Consider the following 24340-nt stretch of genomic DNA (forward strand, 5'->3'; position numbering starts at 1 on the left):
TTTGTTAGAGATATAAATTTGGCATTTGTCACCACACAGATTAAGATTTAAAGCCTCAAAGAAATCAGCATAGTACTGAATGTAGAAAAAGCCCTAATCTACCCCATTATTAAGAGGCAAAGAAAAAGAAAAATGAGCAAAGAAACAAAGAAGGAACAGGGAGTGAGATAGCATGAAATTCAGAATATGGTATGTTAGAAGCCAAGTTAAGTGTTTCATCAACAAATGACAAGTGCTGGAGAGGATGTGGAGAAAAGGGAACCCTAGTGAGTGCACTGCTGGTGGGAATGCAGACTGGTGCAGCCATTATGGAAAACAGTATGAAGTTTCCTCAAAATATTAAAAATGAAACTGCCATTTGACCAGTGATTCCACTTCTAGGAATATATCCTAACAAATCCGAAATACCAATCAGAAAGAATGTATGCACCCTATGTTTATAGCAGCACAATTTACAATAGCTAAGATCTCTAAACAACCCAAGTGCCCATCAGTAGATGAGTGGATAAAAAAGCTGTGGTACATTTATATCATGGAATACTATGCAGGAGTAAAAAAGAATTGCTTACCCTTTCAGACAGCATGGAGGGAACTGGAGAGTATCATGCTAAGTGAAATAAGTCAGTCAGAGAAAGACAAGTATCACATGATCTCACTCATATGTGGATCCAATGACATGGAAGCATGGAACAGAGTGAGGAATCTCAGAAGGCAGGCAGGGGAGGGAAGGGGGGTAGGAGGTAATCAACCAAGGACCTGGTATGCATATATACATGGCCCATGGACACAGACAATGGGATGGAGAAGGCCTGGGTGAGGGGACAGGGGCAGGCTAATAGGGATTAATGGGGGGAAAAAAGGGACATATGTAAGTAACACTTTCAACATAAAGATTTTTTAAAAAGTGTTTCAAAGAGGTAGGTAAGATTAACTGTGTCAAGTTTATACTGAATTTAGCAATGTGGGAGCCATTGGTGACTTGATAAGAGCTGCTTCAGTGAAGAATTGGGGATTAAAGCATAATGAAAGAGAATTCAAGGAAAAAATGGGGGAAAAGCTCAAGAGAAATTAGATATAACAAATCTTCTGAGTTGCTTTGCTGTAATTGAGAGTAGTTAAAAGAAGTGTGGTTAAAAGGACTGTTCTCTAAAAAAAGAAAAGAGGAATTATTTTTGATAGGAGAAGGGAGAATTACTACAGTGATATCTTTGAGTAAAAGGGAAAATGGGAGCTAAAGTACAAATGCAGATGCTGACACAGACAGAAATATGGACTATTCATCCATATAAAAGCAGCTCTAGGTGCAAGAAAATGAGAATATATGAGAAAACGTTCTTCTGATTGTTCTTATTGCTCAGGTCATACCCTCCTTCCCCTATCCCTTCCCCCTCCTAAAAGGAGGGAGCAGGTGCTTGTAAAAATATGAAGTAGCCCTAGCCGGTTTGGCTCAGTGGATAGAGCATCAACCTTCGGACTGCTCAGATGTGGTTTCTTCAATCCTATTAGCTGTGTGCAAGTCACAGGCAGAAAATCAGATTATACCAAGACTAGGGCTGTGTAGGGCAGGTTCAACAAAGAGAGAACCTAGGGAGTTACATTATATTCTTATAAAGCAGTTCTTTCCAAATAAGGAACACTTCCCTTAATTAAAACAATAAATAAATAAAAATCACTGGACTTATTTAAACTGTCAAATAGTTTTACATAATGTGGTCAATTCTGTTTTTAATTTTTAGTTTTGACTGATTCAGTTTTAAAACACCTAATTAAAAGTAAAAAATATATATTACGATTAGAAATATGGTTAACTGCTTCACTTATTAAAATGACTTATCAATTAATAATGAGTCATTACCTGCTTCTTTCATGGAAATCCGGTCTATCATCCCTTTTAATATATAAATGTTGCCTGATAATGTCTTAAGTTTGTTGTGTTCAATCCGTTCTACAATTGCGTTACTGTGCCAATAGATATTAGTGACGTCTCTAGGAGGAAAATATAGCTTAGTTAAGGCCAAAATACTCACAGCAGTCACAATGAACATAGATAAGTACATCAAATTATAATAGAAAGTAATAAATTTGCATTCCAGCTACATTAACAATGTTATAATCTAATTATAAAACATTTGAGGGCCAAACATTGCAGCAGAACTCAACTGCATGCTTAATGTGATCCTCAGAGTACCAGTATGTGCAAAGAAACTGTGCTGTGATCAAACATACCTCTAGTATAAAATATATCATTAGTAAGGAAGCAGGGAGTATCTCTAAATATCTGGTGTTGACAATGTTTGCGATTCCATCCTGATGCTCAGCTTCCAAAGAATGATTTCCTAACTCTCTTATCGGGGCCTATACTGATTTGCTTTCATGCAATTATATAGTTTGGATCCATCTACACTTGTGGATTTTCAATCCTCACTATACAGCCAAATGTTTTTACCCTCCTCTTTGGAAAGTACGAAAAAGTTCCAGGAAAAAAACAAACTGCAATATCAAATCATTTACCCATATATCTACTCTTTATATTTCCTCAAATGAAGCTAAGGATAAATTTATACATATAAAAGGCTAAAGTGACCAACCGTCTATCCATCCAGTACATATGACACACACTGGCAATTTAAAAATAAACTTTGACTCGAGCATGCAGTTTAATCAATTTTAATCAGTCATTGTTTTTATCAATGTTGTTTTATTTCATGTTTTTATATGTTTTTGTTTTTTTATATGTTTTTGTTGTTATATCATGTTGTTACTGTTTATTAATCAATTTATATATTATTTTCATATACATTTTACTAATTTTCTTTCATCTCTGACACTTCTATTATAAAGAAAGGGCGAACAGTGATATTAAAATATTTCTTCTAATTAATTTCCTTTCAATGTGCATAAATCCGTGCACCGGGCCACTAGTATAAAATAGAATGAAATATGAAGATGTATTAGATAAATGTTGAACATTCTCCAATTTACTAGATAACTAAGAATAAACTTACTAAATCTAAGTGTAATAAGAAAATAAAGTTCTATACATTTGGTCAAATGGGACTAAATTCATACATTATATCTTAATATGATATTACTTCTCATCCTGGTTTTTTTTTGCTTTATTAATTTTATTTAACACTTAAATAGCACTTTGAAGTTCTGTTCTCAAGTTTTAAAAATATAACTCATTTAATCCTCAAAATAACCTCAAAAGTAGTAATATTATTATCACTGTACAGATGAAAAAACTGAGACTGCCCAAGTCATACAGTCAGTAAGCAGCAGCAATAGAATTCCAACCAAGGCAAGCTACACTGCCTCTTGGATATTCAGAAAATGGGCACACAGCAGGCAGAAATGGAGTGGGCAAGACAGAGTTTATATACTCAACTTATAAATTTTCAGGCCAGTACCTTTGAATAGTAATATCCTGTATTGTTTTCATTACATGTTTTTTTACAAAAAAAAATTTCTTTATCACTAAGATATTGATTTTGAAAACTAGGAAATGGTGCTAATAGATTAGCAGAATTAAGCAAAGCCCTTACCTGTTGATATTTCACTTTAGGGAGAACCAGAAAGTGCCGTATTTTAATATGTAGCTGTATGACAAAGCTTTAAAATAATTTTGATTCCTTGTCTGAAGCAATAATTTATACCTGGTTATCCCAGATATAAATTTAGATGTGAGACTCTGAATTAAAATGCATGTAAGTAAATATTAACTAACCAAATATAATTAAGCAGCAAATACCCGTCAACTTATTAAAACCTCTGGGGAAAAAATCAAGCACTGTGTATAAAAATTTGAGTTGTCACTATTTTAAAAATAACCTATAAGGCAAAAATAAGAAAGCTGGTTACAATCAATATATAGTCATTTTACCATTTTTGCCTTTACTTTGCAATCTAGACAGTCTTTGTTTATTTCTCATGCTTCTCCTTTTAAGCTCTTATACATAGTGTCTTATTTTATTAAAAGAATATTCAAGTCCAGCTGGTGTGGCTCAGTGGTTGAGCATTGACCTGTGAACCAGGAGGTCATGGTTCAATTCCCAATTGGGCTATGGGCTCCATTCCCAGTGGGGGATGTGCAGGAGGCAGCTGACTGATGATTCTCTCTCATCATTGATGTTCTGTCTCTCTCCCTTTCCCTTCCTCTCTGAAATCAATGGTAATATAGTATATATACATATATATGAATATTCAAATGTTATACTTACATCAATTTTCCTTCTACACATATAGCAGTATTATTGTTGATGATTTTAATCATCCATTCCTGTAGCTGGACTACCTAATTAAACATAAAATAAAGTATGTATTTTCTGCATTACTTGTAGCATAAGCATTACAAAATCAATTTACATTAAATTAAAAGAAAAAACTCATAAGTAATCCAAATGATTCCTTAGTGCGCATCTATACAAAAATCATACTCTATTTTAAATATCAGTAAGATAAAATTCTTGTAAACAATAAAACAGAAAAGATGAATGGCGAGAAAGACTGCGCTTAAATCATATTGCATAGTTTGTTTCCAACCCAGAATCAATTATACTTTATATATTCTTATTATCTAGTATCTCAATCCCGGGGGGAGGGAGAGTATCACCTAAAATCCTAAGGTAGTCATTAAAACATTAAGTCCCACCAAAGACCCAATAACTTGGAGAAAAAGGGGTTAGTTGTGTAATATACATGTATGTCACCATCGCTCTTACTCCTCAAAACTCACAGCACATAATTTTCTTTGCAAAGTTGATTTGAAGTTGCATTCAATTTTCTATAAAGGTAATTGCTAGGAATCTATATTTAACAGCATTGTATTCCAAAGCAAATATCTGAATAGCAGAGAATTCCTTATTTTAAGACAAGTAAAATTCTATCATAAGGAAAATTTCTGTGAACACCAGTGGTAGGAAATTGTTTCTATTATGTAACAACTTAACATTGAACTAATTCTGATGAGATATGTAGCCCAAGGTCATAAAACGACTAATTTGACAAGTCACTTACTTTATACATAAAATTATAAATTTATATATAAAGACATTCTCCAGTGCTAGTTTATGTTGAATCAGAAAAATGTTAAAAATGGAACAGTGCTCTTAGTTACTGTACTTCACATTTATGTTCATTTAAAAAATTATAGGTAGGATTTGGGGAAGAGGCAATAAAATTCTTTCTACTTCCACACTGGGAACCACCTGAGATACGTACATCAGGTAAGTCAGATGGTAGTAAAAATAAAAGCTATACTAGATAGTGTCCCAAGCACTTTAGATGCATTGACTCAGATTATTCTCCTAACACTGGGAGATAGTAACTTCATTTTATAGATAAAGAAACTCTGTAAGGCCTAGTTAAGTAATATAAATAACTTGCCCATGTCACACATAGCTAGTTAGTGGCACAGATGGGTTACAAAACTGGAATTCTGGCTTTAGAACCCCATACCATATTGCTTATTTAGAATGTCAAAATATTCACTCAGCAAATATTTGTTGAGCTCTATATGATGAGGCTGCATATCTCCAGGAACTGAATTTTGTACAGTTCTGTAAACCATGGTAAAGGCTTAGTGTTTTCTCTTAAGATAAGAAATTACTAGAGAAATTCGAGCAGAGGATGACATGATTTAATATTTTAAGGAGCTGTTGGGTAGAAACTGAGAACTTCATAAAGACCCTGGCTTCTGTCTGGAAAATGCCCACCATCATCCTTTTAAAAATTAATGGACAAACCTTTAACAACTATAAACTTAACCTTTTATCTCTTTCTCCTTGAACTTACTGTTCCATTCCAGTTTCTCCAGCAAATATCCTAATGCTGAGCTGGCAAACCTATGACACGCGTGTCAGAGGTGACACACGAACTCATTTTTTTGGTTGATTTTTCTTTGTTAAATGGCATTTAAATATATAAAATAAATATCAAAAATATAAATCTTTTTTTTTACTATGGTTGCAAATATCAAAAAATTTCTATATGTGACACGGCACCAGAGTTAAGTTAGGGTTTTTCAAAATGCTGACATGCCGAGCTCAAAAGGTTCGCCATCACTGTCCTAATGTAACATAGTTGGATGGTCTGAAGTCTTTTGTTGATCAGTTACTTTACAACACAAAAAATTCTCAGATCTTTAGGTGCTATACGTAATTCCTTTCTCTTAATTGTTGTTAATAGTACCTCAAGAATTAGGAGGGGGGGATTAAAAATAGGAATAAAATCAGTGTTCATCCCTAAAGGGAGTAAATTGTTGAAGGCTATGCAACTAATAATCAACCAAGGTAAGACTTAACACCTGGGCCTTCTTGCTTTCAACCCACTGCCTCTACATTCAACAGTAGTAATGAGAGAGCATAAGAGCTCAAGCTCTTAAAGAATGGGGATAATACTTATCTGCCTTAAAAGTTTTCCTACCTTATTATTTTTTACTCCGTTGTAGTAGTTTGGCATATACTTGGAAGAAGCTTTTGAAGTGTATCTCTTTGATCCCTGAGGTATTGTTACATTAACCCTGGAGTTGCAAGCACAATTTTACATGTGTCGTTTATGGAACCTGGAAGATCAGTTTCTCTGGGCACTGTTTTCTCATTTCTTCCTTTAATTTCCTGTTGTGAAGTCCCTTTTATTCTGACCTCATTATCAGAAATCATTAATTGACTGTCATTTTTAACAGAAACACAGTTAGTATTGAGAGTCTCAGCAGTAGTATTTTGGGATTTTTCATAGGTAGAGTTAATGTCGTCTAAAACAAATGTGTTCTTTTTTAACTTAGTGGTTGCAACTGTATTCTCCTTTGAAAGAATTTGTTTTGCCAACTGAGCTCTAGTTAATGCCCTGTTGGAGACTACTGCAGCTGAAACACTTTCATGTTCTTGGTTCAGAATTGGAAGCTCTGCAAAAAAAAAAAAAATACAAAGTCAAATAAAAATTTCAGAAGAATCATATGAAATTAAAAGAGAAACAGGAAAATTTAAAACTTAATATTAAAAAGAAGTCTTCAGGTTAAGAATACTCCTGCCCAGACTTTCTGAGTGCTTCTGCCTTTTATGATTTAACTAGAAGCCCGGTGCATGAAATTCGTGCACGGGGTGGGGTGGGGTGGGGTGGGGTGGGATTCCCCAGCCTGGCCTGTGCCCTCTCACAGTGTGGGAGCCCCACGATCCATCTCCCCAAAGAGGTAGGCCCTGCCCACCCACCTGGGGCTCCTTGATGGATTGCCCCAAAGAGATAAGCTGGAGCCAGGGGACCCCACACAGGGGGTCTCACCTCAGCAGCTCAGTGCGGAGCCGCCGGGACCCCTGGCCTCACTGTGCGGAGGCGGAGCTGCCAGGACCCCCGACCTCACCGCATGGAGCCGCCAGGACCCCTGGCCTCGCTGTACGGAGGCAGAGCTGCCAGGACCCCCGACCTCACCGCATGGAGCCGCCAGGATCCCTGGCCTTGCCACGCAGTGCCACCGGGACCACCTCTGAGGCTCCGCACATGCCCACTGTGCATGCAGCCTCCTGGTGATGGACTGTTATGGCATGAGGGCATCACAGCATGAGGGCATCACAGCGTGAGGGCATGACAACCACATAGGCTTTTATTAGTATAGATCTTTCATCCACAGTCAAAATTTACTGCCTACATGGGGAAAATAATTATCTAGAACATTTAACAATACATTCAAATAAAACAAAACCAATAGCACTTTACCATAAGTTAAATTGTGCAGAGGCGCTTTCTTTGCCTGTTGACATTGAATCTTTGGCTTGACCGGGAGTAAGATATTTGATGGTTCTAGAGGAACTTCTTGGACTGAGGTTGAGATTTTTTTTTAGAAAGAAGTTAAGATGTGTTAGTCACTGAGAAGGAAAAAAATACCTTTTAAAAATATTTAAATAAAGATTTAGGTTTAGTAAAGACCAGACAAATATAGGCACATAGACTTCTATAATATATTAGTTACATAAGTTTTTTCCTTTATTATTTTCTCATGCCTTCAACCCATTCTCTATACTTACATCATGCTGAGAATTTTTTTTTAAACCTCCTTTCAAAGCTTTTTAAAAAATATATTTGCTTTTTAAATTGATTTTTAGAGAGAGAGGAAGGGAGATAGAGAAACACTGATGATGCCAGAGAAACATTGATCAGCTGCCTCGTGCACTCCACCTCCCGGGGATAAAGCCCACAACCTGGGCATATGCCCTGACCGGGGTTCATAGGTCTACGCTTAACCACTGAATCACACTGGCGGGCTGAGAAAGCATTTTTAAAAATTTCCTGTTACATCTTGCCAACTTTAGACAAAAGTATACTACTGAACTTAGAAGCCTAGAGATCTAGAATAAAATCAGGTATATATAATATGTGAAGTACCATCCAGTTTTGAAAATTCTGCTTCTGGGTGCTGTAAATTTCTAAAATGTGAAAGAAGATTTGACGAGTTGTAACTTATATTTTAAAAATCAAAATGTTGAAACTCAATAGCAAATTCAGTAATAATTTATACCCCTTTGACAGCTCTTTAGCAGATCTTCAAATGCACAAATCTGGTAGGCTTATCAACTAAACAATAAGAACTTTGAGTATTGCTTACATTTTATTCTGCTATACCTCCTAGAGCAGTGGTTCTCAACCTTCCTAATGCCGCGACCCTTTAATACAGTTCCTCATGTTGTGGTGACCCCCAATTTCATTGTTACAAACTGAACATAATTAAAGCATAGTGATTAATCACAAAAACAATATGTAATTATATATGTGTTTTCCAATGGTCTTAGGCGACCCCTGTGAAAGGGTCGTTCGACCCCCAAAGGGGTCGCAACCCACAGGTTGAGAACAGCTGACCTAGAGCATTAAACTAAATTATTTTATATTTAATTTCAAATATTATACTTGAAAAAAATCAGGAGTGAATATGCTTTAATAAGTGTGCAACTTTGGCCTTAGAAATCATAATACAAAGATTTTATTTTTTATAATTTTTTAATTATTTCAGAGAGGAAAGCAGAGGGAGAGAGAGAGATAGAAACATCAATGATGAGCCCTAGCTGGTTTGGCTCAGTGGATAGAGCATCAGCCTGCAGACCAAAGGGTCCAGGGTCAAGGGCACCCACCTTGGTTGCAGGCTCCTCCCCAGCCCGGGCCCTGGTTGGGGTATGTGCAGGAGGCAACCAATTGATGTGTTTCTCTCACAATGATGTTTCTGTCTTTCCCTCTCTAAAAAAAATAAAAAAGAAACATCAATGATGAGAGAGAATCATTGATCGGCAACCTCCTGTACACCCCACGCTGGGGATTGAGCCCACAACGTGGCATGTGCCCTGACTGGGAATTGAACCGTGACCTCCTGGTTCATAGGTCAACGCTCAACCACTGAGCCACGCCAGCTGGGCTATAAAGATTTTATTATAATGACGTGCTATAAAAGGATAAATTTCTATTTAACTTATTCTACAGAAATGGCAGGGCAATGCAGTAAAGAAAAGCAGATAATTTGATCAAATATAACATGCTGTTTATAACCTGGGTCATTTATTTCAGAGACCAACATCCATGCAGAGGGTCTCTGAAACTACATAACAAAATTTGTGTTTGTATATATGTGTCTTATCTGAGGAAAGAGTCATCAGATTATCAAAGCAGTCAGTCAGTTACTCATTTCTTCCTCTAATTCCAAATTACATATAATATGTGCTTTAATGTGCATATTCCACTTGCTTCTCCCTTTTCTCCCAGGCTGTATGAGAAACAGACTATTTTGTGTACTCCCCCACCTCCAGCCTAAATTCACCTAGAGAACTCTTTTTGTGTCAAAATATATCACTGTCTTTGAAACACAACAATGCACCCACAATCCACTGTGTAGTAAAGACTGTGGGCTTTCAAATAGATACCTGTATTTAATTCTCAGCCCATCACTTACTATCTGTGACACACAGGGCAGGTAAAACCTCTTTGTAAGTTCCATTTCCTAGTCTATTAAAGTAGCATCTATCATATCGTTTGCTCAAAGGGCTAAATGAGATAACAGATGTAAAATATCTTTATTAATTACTGAACTCACTAAGATCTCAATTTCACATGTCCCATTTTTGACCACTTTCTATCTTTCAGATCATTCTCTCAAATCCACTGAACCATCCCAATATGACCTACACCACTTCACACTTCCTCATCTCTTTCAGTGTCCTCTTTTCCTTGTCTAAACAACTTAAATTACATGGCCAATTGTGGTTATCACCTTGCACACACAACTCCAACTACTTTGTCTTTCTCTCACTTCATCCTATTTAGCAAAATTACAATCCTGTTAAAATCCAACTCCTTGCCTATTCCCCACCAGCACCTATACAGCTAATAGGGCAACAGGAATACTCACAACCATACTGATTGGTCTTATTTAAATTCATGTCCACAAATCTCAGCTAGGTTCTTAATGTTGCCCAGAAAATTAAATTTAAGCCTAGATCATTCACTCTTCCACTCTCCTACACTATTCAAACCTCCATACCTCCTCAAATTTCAATACCTGTTTCCTATACTCACTTCACAGCTGCTGACTTTACTTCCTATTTCAGATTATTTCTAAAGTAATACAACACTGCCTACCTTCCTGTTTGATTGATGATCTGTTTTATATTCCTAAATCTCCACTTTTATTTTTTATTATTATTATTATTATTATTATTATTATTATTATTATTATGGTGTGTGTTAATCCTCACCCGAGGATATTTTTTCATTCGTTTTTTAGAGAGTGGAAGGGAGGGGGAGAGACAGAGAGAGAAACATGGACATGAGACACACTGATTGGTTGTTTCTAGCACACATCCTGACAAGGGCCAGGGATTGAGCCTGCAACTGAGGAATGTACCCTTGACCAGAACTGAACCTGGGACTCTTCAGTCCACAGGCAGATGCTCTAGCCCAGTGATGGCGAACCTTTTGAGCTCGGCATGTCAGCATTTTGAAAAACCCTAACTTAACTCTGGTGCCGTGTCACATATAGAAATTTTTTGATATTTGCAACCATAGTAAAACAAAGATTTATATTTTTGATATTTATTTTATATATTTAAATGCCATTTAACAAAGAAAAATCAACCAAAAAAATGAGTTCACGTGTCACCTCTGACACACGTGTCATAGGTTCGCCATCACTGCTCTAGCCACTGAGCCAAACTGGCTAGAGCTGCCAAATCTCCACTTTTAGATTTCATTCTTTCTCACCTACTGGAGGGTATCAGACTTCTAATCTCAGTCTTTCCTTCCTTACTGGATTATTCCCAGTAGCATACAAAAATGTTATTTCACCAATCATTAAAAACAATATAATCTTTTAAAACCAATCTTGTCATATTTCTTAGCTCCTCTCAAAAAGAGTTGTCTATATTCACCACTGTCAACTTCTCTCTCTATTCTCTCTTAAACACTCTTGTATCATATTTTTGCTTCCATCATTCCACCAAAACTATCCTAATCAAGGTCTCCAATGACCTCCACATTCTTAAACCCAATGGTCAAATCTCACTCAGCCTTTATTTTACCCGACTGATCTTGCACCATTAGACACAGTTAATGACTTTCTTTAAAGCATTTTGTTGTCTTGGCTGCCAAAGTATCAATCCTAATTTTTCTTCTTCCTTATCTTCTAAGTGGCCTTATTACTTTCTATCCTTTATTCTAACTTGTAAATTTTGGGACTCATTATTGAATGTTTTCTCTTTCTACACTTACTCCTTGATGATCGCATCTCATCTCATAGTTTCAAAGACCATTTAGGTACTAGTAATTCCCAAATATATTTTTTCTCACCTGGACTATGCCCTTTAATTCCAACTAATTTTTTTCAACAGCCTAATTCACATCTACACCTAAATTTTTAAAAGACATATAGAAATTCACATGACAAAAATGACTGAGATCCTGATCCCACTTCTCCTTCAATCTGCTACATTTCAGATAAATCACATCTTTCCAGTTGCTTAGGTAATAAAAAAAAGCCAAACAACAGAAAAAACCACCCTCTGGAGTCAGCCTTTATAACTCGCTAACATTCCACACGCCCTGTATGGGCTAATGTGATTGGCTTTTCTTTTAATATATATCCAGAATCCAACCACTTCTTATCTTCACTGCTACCACTTGGATCAAGCCAACACCATCTCTCACCTGGATTACTGCAATAACTATTTCAAATTAACAGCCAGAGTGATACTTTAAAAATGTAAGTCAGATCTTATCATTCCTCTACTCAAAACCTCCCAATGGTTCCCTATTTTTGCTCACAATAAAAGCTGAAACTCTTACATTCACCTATTAAGGCTCTACGTTACCTGACCCTCTTATTTATCCCTACCTCCCCAGCTCTGTACACTCACTCCATGATACATTAATCTCAAGGCTAGTCCTTGAATTTGTGAGGCACACTCCTGAAATAACAGAAATTTCAGGGCATTTGTATCAGCTGTTACCTGTCTGGATGATCCTTCCCCATTCTCCAAGATACCTATCTGTATCTATCACCTTCTTCAGTTTTTCAGCTCAAATGCCACATTCTCTTGGAAAGCATATCCTGACTACCCTATTGAAAATCACAACCTGCTCTAACTCCCCCTATCATCCTTAGCCGGCTACATATTTCTTTCCATAACACTTCTACTGTACCATAAAAATTACCTACTGTATCTGATCCTCACCACCTGAATGTGAGTTAGCTACAAAAGGTCAGGGATTTTTGTCCATTTTGTTCACGGCTGTAACCTGAGTACCTAAAACAGTGCCAGACACAATAAATAACACATTAGAGCTTTTTAACCAACACATAATATAACTAACCTCTTAATAAGCTGTTTTCTGATCTAAATGATTTGTTGTTTTCCTTTTCTTCACAGAGGTAGGTATGCTGCAATACTCTTTTCTCAGCTCCATTATGCATAAAAATTTTGTTACTTTCACTTTTTGGTGATGCTTTTTCTTGCTTATTACACATTACCTTCTCTTTCATTCTTTGATATACTTTTCCTGGTGATTCATAGTTTGCTTTATTTTTTAATCCATCCTTATTGGGCTTTATAGCACTGATATCAATATTAAGAAGATTGTTAGAGGTGCTAGGCTCTGCTAGCATGGTAGAATGAAATACATTTTTATCTTGAAAAAATGTCATTTCTGAGAGTTGATTCTTTTTCTGGTCATTCAATTTTAAAAAGGAGTTCTGATATTTCAGCAAATCTTTTACAGGTGTAAGTGTTCCTGAAGGGATGCTGTCAAAAAAGACAGCATGAATGGGCATATTTCTCCTTTGAGAAGAGGTCGCTGAAGACAAGTGAATTCCTGGATGTTTTGAAGGTGTTGTAATCATCTTGATAAACAGAAGCAACAAATTTCCTCTATCAAAAAATTTACTTAATCACAATTTTCAGAACAGATCTTCAGCAGGGGCCCAGAAGAACCTGTAATTCAATGTGAAATCAACCTTTATCATTCTTTGGTGCAGAAAAAGTTAAGTTTGGTTTCCATAATAACATTATACTAGTTAAAAAGTTTAACTGGTTCATAATAACACTGGATAACCTGTAGCTCACAAGTCAGTGTTGTCCCATACACCAAAAGTTTTCAGGTTTGATCCCTGGTCCAGGCGCTTACGGGAGGCAATGGATATATATATATATATATCTCAGAACATATCCTTAGGTGAAGATTTGGGGTGGGGAAGGGGTATTCACCAAAACATCTACTTAATAGCTCTAAGAATTGAATTTTGAACATCTGTTTTTGAAATTTACTTGAACCTATAGTCTTATAGGTTCCCACCTAATATTAGCATCAAAAAGCATTCAATGACTCTGCATATGGCATTATATCTATACTAATAAAAGGGTAATATGTTAGTTAGACTGAGAGACCTTCTGGGAGATCTTCCGGATGTCCTTCTGGACAAAGCTATGGTGGCAGGGCTGAGGCAGAGGTGGTTAGGGGTGATCAGGCTGGCAAGGAGGGGTGCAGTTGGGGGCAAGCAGGCCAGCTGGGGGGGGGGCAGTTGGGGGCGATCGGGCCGACAGGCAGAGTGGTTAGGGGTGATCAGGCAGGCAGGCAGGTGAGCAGTTAGGAGTCAGCAGTCCTGGATTGCGAGAGGGATGTCCAACTGCTGGTTTAGACAGTCAGACATCCCTCAAGGGTTCCCGGATCAGAGAGGGTGCAAGCCAGGCTGAGGGACACGCTCCTCCCCTGCCCCCCGCCCGCACGAATTTTGTGCACCGGGCCACTAATTAGGTCATAAAAGATTAAGTTTTATGAACATGATTTTCTCCACTAGATATAAATTTTAAGGCAGCAGATACAATCATATATCCTAATGAAAGCTGAAAAATCTATTCAATTTTTTAGTTAAACAATCCCCAGTCCTGATTTTGTTATGCTGCAGAGCATTTCACTTATGAGTTTTAGTTGAAAAACCCTCAAGTCAAAAGTAAATTATATCCATTCTAACTTTAAAAATTTTTAGTGCTATGTAAAATTTTTTGAGGGCATCGTACATGACCATACATAGTCTTAGACTTGTTTTAGCTTGTTTCTTATGTACAGATTTTATATTGGACACCTACAAATTAAGATTCTATGCAATAAACCATACAATTGTATTACATAATACTTAGTAAAAAATTACTTCAACCCAAAGAGCTTATTAGTCTAGATTTCAAGCATCTCTTATTGCTGAATTTATAACTATTCCAATAAGTCTTTGACATCATATAAACATAAAAAAACCTATCGCAGAAAATACTAATCAGCCCTAACTGGTTTGGCTCAGTGGATATAGCGTCAGCCTGCAGACTGAAGGGCCCCAGGTTCGATTCCGGTCAAGGGCATATACCTTGTTTGCAGGCACATCCCCAGTAGGGGGTGTGCAGGAGGCAGCTGATGGATGTTTCTCTCTCATCGATGTTTCTAACTCTCTATCCCTCTCCCTTCCTCTCTGTAAAAAATAAATAAAATATATATTTTAAAAAAGGAAATACTAATCATGCCAGACCAAAGACATCAAGTATCTTTAGCTATAGTTAACTTCTGTGAGAAATAAATATGCAAGTTAAAAATTCATATACAAACTACTATTTTATCCAACAGTTTAGAAGAGAAAAACAGAAGAAAATATTTCTCAATAACTAGAGCAGACAAAGAAAAGTATTTTGGGAGTCTAGCCTTATGACACAAAAACCATTGAATTCTTCCACAGAATGTTAACTCAGCAAATATGTACTATCATATATATGTATGTGGCAATGGGCTAGTGACAGGAATCCTGTGCTGGGAGTTACAACACTCACTAGCCATACACTTTAAATTCTCAAAAATTCTTCAGAACCTAATGAACTGCTCAACAGAAGTATAAATTACAAATTAATTACCAAAACTGAAAAGAAGCCCAATGTGTAGTAGAGACATACATAACTGTTTTCACCTAAAGGTAGATAATTATGGTCACACTGAAAGGCTCCAAGACCAGCCCCATAATTCCTCTTTCACTTTGCCCAACCTCTTCCCTCTCAATGTAGTAGGATGGAGAGGTGAGTAGTCAAGATTTTAAAGATCCTCAAATTTCATTCCCCTTCAGGAAGACAGTTCTTCTATGAGCCCCTCTTTCCCACTATGTGATAAATAGCAACTCAATAGAAGCCTAAAGAGTTGCCAATAGTTGACAGTGGTTTTATTAGGGGCAGAAATAGGATACTGGGGACTAGCTATGTGGACGAAAAGGGGCCACATGCTAACCTGACAAGCTCAGGGGAGGCCTGCATGGTGGTCTTGCAAACTCAGAGACCTAAAGTAACCACAAAGAGTCTGAAATTAAACTTTAACTAAAAGCAGTTATAGTGGGTAGTTACTTCCTAGGCCGGTATTCACTGACAAGGTCAACCTTTACCTTAACTGAGCCTGTCTTTTTGCATCTATAACATACCCTTGAAATGTCTGGGTAACTTGTTGTAACTTCCCTTTTTCTGGACCCTTGGGGCACAACCTAATGTGCCTGGGCACCAGGACAGATACAAGTTCCTTCATTGTTATATTAATTGTTCCTGCACCCACCCTAAGTATGTGTCTATCATTTTACTTTTTATCCAATCCCAGGAGTTCCCCCAAACCCCATGTTGCTTTCTCCCGCCTCTCTAGTCTATCACTAATGGTTTTCATGTAACCCACCTACATCCCTTCCTTCCGTTGACTGCAATCTTATCCTATATAATAGAAGTGCAATATGCAAATCAACCAAAAGGCCGAACAGCGGAACAACCATCCGGGACCACGCTATGACACCCACTGGTGCCAGGCCAGGTAAGGCAGGTGCAATTCGATTGGTTGGGGGCCGGGCCATCGCCCCATGATCACCCCACAGAGGGAGGCCCAGGACACTGACTGGCGGGCTGCGGCAGGTGGGCGGGGCCTCCCTCCGCAAGGAAGCCTGGGTCCCGGGTACCGGCAGCGGGAGGATAGGGGAGAGAAGAAGGCCTACTCTTGCATGAATTTCATGCATTGGGCCTCTAGTGTATAAATACAGAAGTAACCGCAGTTCTTTGGAGCATTATCTCAATCTGTTGAGGTTCTGCTTCCCAGCAATTGTCGACAGTTTGGCTCAAATAAACTCACAAAAAATCTTTTCTGGTTTGAAATGTTTTTATGTTAACAGCTATTAGAAATGTTAGTAAGAAATATTAATCATGCTCTGTTAACTGTGATTGTTTTGTTCTAATTAAAGACAGCACATTCTAACCTGACTGGGAGCTGTACACAGGACCTGCGAGGTCATCTGGAAATGTAGCCCACCCGCCCCATGCCAAATCTGCCTATTACCATGCAAAGATTAACAGCCTTTCTGCAGAAAGCAAACAATGGAGTCCGGGATGCTTCCAGCCCTTTGCAAACCTCCAGCCACATTGCCTACATTGCCTATAATCTGTAACCATCATACCCATTCTTATTCCTTTGCCCACTTCCCCATGTTATCTTTGTCCAGGTACCCCATATAAGCAACTGGCTTATGGGGGGGGGGGGGTGTGCAGAGCAGATTTTCATGGCTGACCTGCTACTCTCCCATACTGCTGGGATTATTGGAATAAATGCTCACTTATGATTCAATCCTGTCTCTGTTGTATTGGCTCAATTAGTGATAGGCAGCCAGGACCAATTGGTTGTTGGTTGTCCGGTTTCAGCTTCAGTGTGATTGGTGGAACAAAAAGGGACAATAGGGGAAAATCATCCAGGATTTTCTCTGACTATAGAAGCTTTGCAGAAAAGATACAGAATAAAAAACACCACTGGGTAAAGGCAATCAGGAAACACCTGAACCTCCATTCTCCACCTACTTAAAAGAAGAGCAAAATGAAGAAAAGTTGCTCAGACTCTAATGAAACAAAGAAACCTTAGATAGTGGGGATTCAGTAACTGGCATTCCTCAAATTAAGGAAGGAACAGAGTGTCCTAGAGGCCAAGCATACTTGACCCAACAGAGGTCACAAATAAGAAATGGTTAGCTTCTTCTTGGACTGGGGAAGAGAAGGTGAATTCTAAAATGATAAGCTTGTGCTTTTGTTGGAGGATTCCAAGGCAGGAGGAATATGGACACTGAGATAAAAAGTTAAAACAAGGCCAAACAGTGTGGGCAATTTGCAGCCAGCTTGCAAATAACAAGCGATTATCTTCCCCAGCCAAGGACAAAAGCCTCACTGAGAGAATGCAGAAAAGGAAGAGAGAAGGGTGTTAGGATGAATTACCCTTAATCTCTCCTGTATGGACATGTTTTCTGAAATATATATTACAAGCCTTTTCCCATAGCTTGGAGCAGACAGCTGGCGCCTGCAGAAGCAAGATAAGATGAATCCCCCTTCCCTTGACCAACTCATGCCCTCCTCTCTGCTTGACCGACTCATGCACCCATACCCTGACCCTATATTTCACACTTCTACCCTATATAAGAGAACCTAGACGTCCCTTTGGAGCTGACAACCAACACACTGGTCTCAGCCAGCTGTGTTGCTGAGAGAACGCAATAAAATTTCTTAAACTTTCACAATGTCTCTTGGCCTGCCTCTGGACCTAAGAAAAGGGAAAAAAGGATAATTTTACTCCCTAAGCAGAGAAGCCAGACTTCAAGGCTTGGCAAGATAAAATTGCCCGGTACTTCTCATGAGTTCTGGGAAAGTAACAACAAAGTAAAAAGGGACCTTGAGAACTAATCTGGTAACAAAATATTCAGCAGAGGAACTTTGAAACTTATAGGCAGGAGAGTATATACAGACAGTCCTTAGATTATGTCGGACTCGACGTTTTGTGGTTATGTTGCCGTCTCCCATTTATTTATTAAAGAAAAAAAAGTTCAGTCATTTTGATGTATGTACATATTTGCTTTATGTTTTTTAACATTTACTTACCACAAGTAAAGGTCAGGAATCATTATCTTTCTTTTATATTTTTTTATTGTTTCACTTCATTACTAATGTGTATGTGCTCCATGTGAGTGACGTATGTAGGTGGGTTCCGACTTATGGCGAAAATCGCTTTACGTCGCGCTGTAGGAACGGATCTCCGACGTAACCCAAGGAGCTACTGTATAACACCTCAGACCTCCACCCAACTCACTATTCAGATTAGCTGAGAGCCCTTATGCGCTTCATAAGCCAGATGTACAGATTTGCTTTCCTTGCTTCTTTAATGAAGGTGCATATTTTGTTTTGTTTGTTTGTTTTTTAAAATATATTTTATTGATTTTTTACAGAGAGGAGAGGAGAGGGATAGAGAGTTAGAAACATCGATGAGAGAGAAACATTGATCAGCTGCCTCCTGCACACCTCCTACTGGGGATGTGCCCGCAACCAAGGTACATGCCCTTGACCGGAATTGAACCTGGGACCCTTCAGTCCACAGGCCGACGCTCTATCCACTGAGCCAAACCGGTTTCGGCGCATATTTTGTTTTAATAAAATTGGCTTCATCATAAGGCAGTCAGGGTCTCATTCGTATAAATTCATTTATATGAGAAGGCAAGAATGGAATTTGGAGACAGCCCTCTCTCCCACTGACTCCGGACTGAATAACACCTCTGATGTGAGAGGTGTGTCTAACACTTTCATTAACTGTTTAAAGCTATTTGGAAAATCGATTCTGAAAACTGACAAATGCCGATGTACTAGGGAAAACTTGTGATCTATTCAAAGTAAAGACTCGGGCATGGGAAAACCATTACATGAACAGGCTAGCTATGAGTTTTTACAGTAAATGTAACTATAGAAGATTAAACAACTGCTGTTATCATGAACATGATGCTAAATGTAACTGTTACTCTTCTTCCCAAAAAGACATGAAATTTATAGGAATTTATTGTAGTGTAGCAGTACTACTACTATTTATTAAAATGGAATGGGTCAAAAATCCCAAAGCTCACTAATCAAACTGGTAGGTAGAGTTGGGAAAAATGAGAGGACTTTAAATTAACTGGCAAATTTGGTAAATTTGAATCGTGCTCCTCCCCCCCCCCCCCAAAAAAAATCAGTACCTGACATACAAAGGACTAAAATATATAACATTCAAAGAGACCAAATGAATCAATTTTTAAAAATGATCAATACAGAAAATGGACAAAGGACATTAAAGGCAATTAACAGAATGACTACAAAGACAAATGAGTGAAATGACACTCCATTTTACTAATAAATGAAGAGTTGCAAATCTAAAGAGGAAGACTTCTTAATTTACCAGATTGATAAAGATTAATTTCAAAACATAGGTGTGCATGCCCTTGATCAAGAAATTCCTCTACTGCCCTGGTAGGGTAGCTCAGTTGATTAGAGCACATATCCCCTGCCCTCCCCCACCCCACCCGCGCCCCTCCTCGCCCCAAGCCAAGGTTGCGGGTTCGACCTCAAGTTAGGGCACATGCAAGAACCAACCAATGAAAGCGTAAATAAGTGGAACAACAAATTGATGTTTCTCTCTGTCCCTCTCTCTAAAAAACAAAAAACAAACAAAAAAAGATAATTTTGTTTTCTTATAGAAACATCTACATAAGAATACAAATATAGCCTGACTGGTTTGGCTCAGTGGATAGAGCATCGGCCTGCGACTCAAGGGTCCCGGGTTCGATTCCAGTCAGGGGCATGTGCCTTGGTTGGGGGCACATCCCCAGTGGGGAGTGTGCAGGAGGCCGCTGATCGATGTTTCTCTTCCATCGATGTTTTTAACTCTCTATCCCTCTCCCTTCCTCTCTGTAAAAAATCTATAAAATATATTTGAAAAAAAAAAAAGAATACAAATATAAGGGGTGATGGAAAGAGATTAACCAAAGAACTTATATGCATATATGTATTGCCCAGGAACACAGACAATATGGTGGTGAAGGCCTGGGGTAGGCAGGAACCAGGTGGTGAGGGGCTGGGGTGGAAAGGAGGGGGATATCTGTAATACTCTCAACAATAATTTTTTTTAAAATAATGCAAATATATATATACATGTATGTGGTAATAACTGCCAACATTTACTGCATATATGCCAGACACTACATAACTTTACAGCAATTCTTAAGAAAAGTACAGTTATTATTCCCAATTTGAAGATGAGGAAACTAAGGCATAGTGTGGTTAAATAACCTGACCAAAGTCCCACTGACAATGATTAAAAACTGGACCCAAGACTATCTAATTTCAAAGCCCAAGTTTTAAACAGGCACTATATAAGGACATTTACTCAAGTATGAAGGAAATTAGAAACAATTTAAATGTCTAATATGGGACTAAATTCTGCTACATCTATCTATACAACTTAATTCTATGTATTCAATAAAAATCTTATGGATAAAAAGGGGCCACATACTAAACCTGACAAGCTCAGGGAAGCCGGTGTAATGGCCTTTACAAACTCAGAGACCTAGAGTAACCACAAAGGACGGTCTGAAATTAAAACTTTTAAACTAAAAGCAGTTCATGGCAGGTAGTCATGTCCTAGGCCAGTGGTTCTCAACCTTCCTAATGCCGAGAATACAGTTCCTCATGTTGTGGTGACCCCCAATTTCGTTGTTACAAATTGAACATAATTAAAGCATAGTGATTAATAACAAAAACAATATGTAATTAGATATGTGTTTTCCAATGGTCTTAGGCGACTCCTGTGAAAGGGTCGTTTGACCCCCAAAGGGGTCGCGACCCACAGGTTGAGAACCGCTGTCCTAGGCTAAAATCTTTCCTGACAAAAGTAAATTGAGCAGGTCTATTGTCTTCTTGCATATACGATAACATACCTTTGGGATGTCAGGGTAACTTCCCTTTCCCAGGCCCCTCAGAGCACAACCAATGCACCAGAAGGGAGATCACAAATCCTGTTACTGTCACTGGTAGACTTTTAACTAGCCTGTACCCACCTACATAAAAGAGGTATGTGTCTATCATTTTACTTTTTATCCAATCCCAGAGGTTTCCCTGCTTTGCTTTCTCCCGCCTCCCTAATCTATCACCAATGGATTTCATGTAACCCACTTGTCTTCTTCTGATTGTAATGTATAAAGCAGGGTACAGAACTGCCATTTTCCAGAGCATTTTTCTCAATCCATTGAGATTTTGCTTTCCAGCAATTGTAGTCAGTTTGGTTCAAATAAACCCGCAAAAATTCTCCACAGGTTTTAATGTTTCTTAGGTTGACAACATATATATGTAATAACACAGAAAGTAGCCAGGATATATTAAATTTAAAAAAGGAGGCAGAACAGACCATACAATTGCTTTCTGTAATACCTCCCCCACACACACACACAAGCATAAGCACAGGGAAAAAGTCTGGAAGTGTACCAAACTGTAAATAGTGTTTATCTTTGAAAAGGATAAATGGGCCTTCCATTTTCTCAATAATTTTAACATGTGAAAATGTTTGCAACCAATATATTATTTAATCAGAAGAAAACAAGCTGGATGGATCAATTGTCTCGATAGCCCTGTGGATCTTGGGTTCCATGGTGAAAAATCGGGCAGTGATGCACACAACCTTCCTACCCGGTAATCATTCTAAAGCAAAGGTTTTTTCCTAGAAGTGATTTTAAGAACAAAGGTCTGCAGTGCTCATCATCGAAAGGAACCTGAAAGTGGCCTACTTTCTTGATAACAACATTAGACACGCAACAAATGCACACACCGAATGAATGAGGAGTTGCGAAATCACTGCCAAAGCCAGAAATGTTCAAAAGCCCGGGAGAGCTTAGAATGCTGAAGGGCTGGGACCGAGCGCCGGAGGCGAGGGGCAGGGGAGGGGAGGCCATACCTGGAGTGACGGGCCAGCCAGGGCCAGCCGGCGGCAGTCCCCGCTGGACTTCGTGTGATGGGTGCCGGGGGCCCCGGAGTCGCGCCTCCGGCCCACGTCGGCCCCAGTCCGCAACCGGGGTTCCCTACCGCCCACAACAGTAGGTGAGTTCAAATTTGAAGAGCCCGCCCCGCCGCCAGGACGGCATTGGAGCGCTCAGGAATGGCGTCACCGTGCGTTTCGCGCGGACTCACGGAAGCTGGGGGCGACCCCCGCGCCACGGGGGCAATGCTGTTTCCATAAAATGTAGGTAACCCCAAGTTGCCACGGATACTGATCGCGCCCCACTCTCTATAGTCGAGGAATCCGTTTGGTCTTCACACAGCGCGCGCCTTCCGGCGCTCCGCCCCTCCTCCCATTATGCTCTGCGGCAGGCAACTACGTCATACGGGTCTACGTCGGACGTCGCCTGCGCGCTCGGACGCTGCTGACGGTTTTAAGTTTGGTCCTTCCCGGCTACCACCTGCCTCCCGGTGTGCTCGCTTGTGGGCGGGAGTTTTCCGCTTCTTCCGTGTTTGAGGGAACAGCCTGCTGAATATGTTTGAGATAATTGTTTAAATTTTATTTTTATTGTTGAAAGTATCACAGATGACCCCCTTTCTCCTCCTATTGCCCCCCCTCCACCCCGCCTCCCGCCCAGCGCTTTTAGTTTTCTCAGGCCGTCAGATATTTGAGACCGAGAAAAAAAGTTTTGTTTTTGAGGGGAAAATGGACTCAATGCAGTTATACTTGCAATTTGGTTTGAGCTATTCCCCCAGGAAGTGTGACGTTTTTTAACTTTATCTCGAATCCTAAAACCTTGAATCTCGAGGACGCTGGGTTGCGATGCAGTTGCAGTGGAGCCTAGGGATGCGGAGCTCGGACTGACCGCCGCGGTGTGGATCCTCGCCTCCCGCCGGCTGCGCGGCGGCGGCTGCCAGCGTCCTGCCCAGCTCCTAATGTCAGTCTTGCGCGAGGAGAAGAGCCAGAGGAGTAGCCAGGGTTTTCAGCTCCAAACCCCTTCCAGCTCCCATCCTGTGTCTTCTCTCCAGGAATGTGCCCCACCTCAGCCCCCGCATTTGGGACAAGAGTTCATCTATGTCTCCATGAAAATTCCTCAGCACTCGAGTCATATATCGCATTTCTCCCTTAAGCGTGGCTTGACACGCTTGTAATAGCTTTTTTTAAAGTGACTTTCACAATCCTCTCTTCTAAATTCTGTATCCACTAAGTCTTGAGCACACCGAGTATACCGAATCCCAAATATAAGCAAATGAAGGCAAGTAAGGAAATGAAACCAGCTGGGCTTGGGGGGAGGGAAGCAAATCTGCAGAAATAAAATGAATTTCTGCCTGTGCAGCATAATGAGGAAATGCCAGGACATGGATTTGCAAATTTGTGGGGAAAGCCACAGTTAAAATATATGTTATATGACATGTATGAAATACACTTTGGGGAATAAAGGGACTTCGAAGAGATGGAGTTCATACTCCAAAGCATCTGAAATAGAGGTTTGAGAGGTTTCTGTGTCTCAGATGGAGATAGCCATGGCTCACACATTAAGCCAAAATAGGAACCTTGACATGTTAAGGGCAAACACTCAGAATCAGAGATTTTCTCTTTAATTAGCCACTTCTCATGGGAGAAGTAACTAGCATATAGCATGTTTCGGGGTGAAAAGCGACAGGTATTTACATGACTAATGATTTTCTAGGCAAAACTGGATAAAACAGTTGGTGGATTACCAAGTGTGATAAGAAGGCATAAAGGCCAAGAGACAATGTTCATTTGTCCACTGGAACACCAAATGGTGATGTCCTGGATGGGCCCTCATTTAAGTTTGTCTGCCTGGAGGGGAGAGCTTCTCTGAGTCATAGTCAGCCACCTGGAATTTTCTGTCCAGTCCTAAGTCTGTAACTCAGGAGGACACATGCAGACCCACTTAGGGCCCAAAGGATAGACGTAGGAGGAAGGCACTGAAAGCCTCACACTGTGGGAGTTGCTGCCCAGGCAACTGGGTCTGCTG

General features: G+C 39.3%; 1 protein-coding gene across 1 annotated transcript in view; it reads right to left on the reverse strand.

The window, feature by feature from the left end:
* The window catches only part of MIS18BP1 (MIS18 binding protein 1), a 58913-nt gene extending 35534 nt beyond the window's left edge, over positions 1–23379 (reverse strand). The window contains 8 exon segments of the mRNA XM_014457595.2: positions 1856–1986; positions 4221–4294; positions 6424–6521; positions 6524–6901; positions 7708–7809; positions 12838–13454; positions 22297–22866; positions 23134–23379. Of these exon segments, the coding sequence (XP_014313081.1) occupies positions 1856–1986; positions 4221–4294; positions 6424–6521; positions 6524–6901; positions 7708–7809; positions 12838–13363 (1309 nt within the window). The 5' untranslated portion in view covers positions 13364–13454; positions 22297–22866; positions 23134–23379.
* Positions 23380–24340: the final 961 nt, after the last annotated feature.

This window comes from Myotis lucifugus, unplaced genomic scaffold (genome assembly GCF_000147115.1).
Source record: "Myotis lucifugus unplaced genomic scaffold, Myoluc2.0 scaffold_81, whole genome shotgun sequence".
Lineage (NCBI taxonomy): Eukaryota > Metazoa > Chordata > Mammalia > Chiroptera > Vespertilionidae > Myotis > Myotis lucifugus.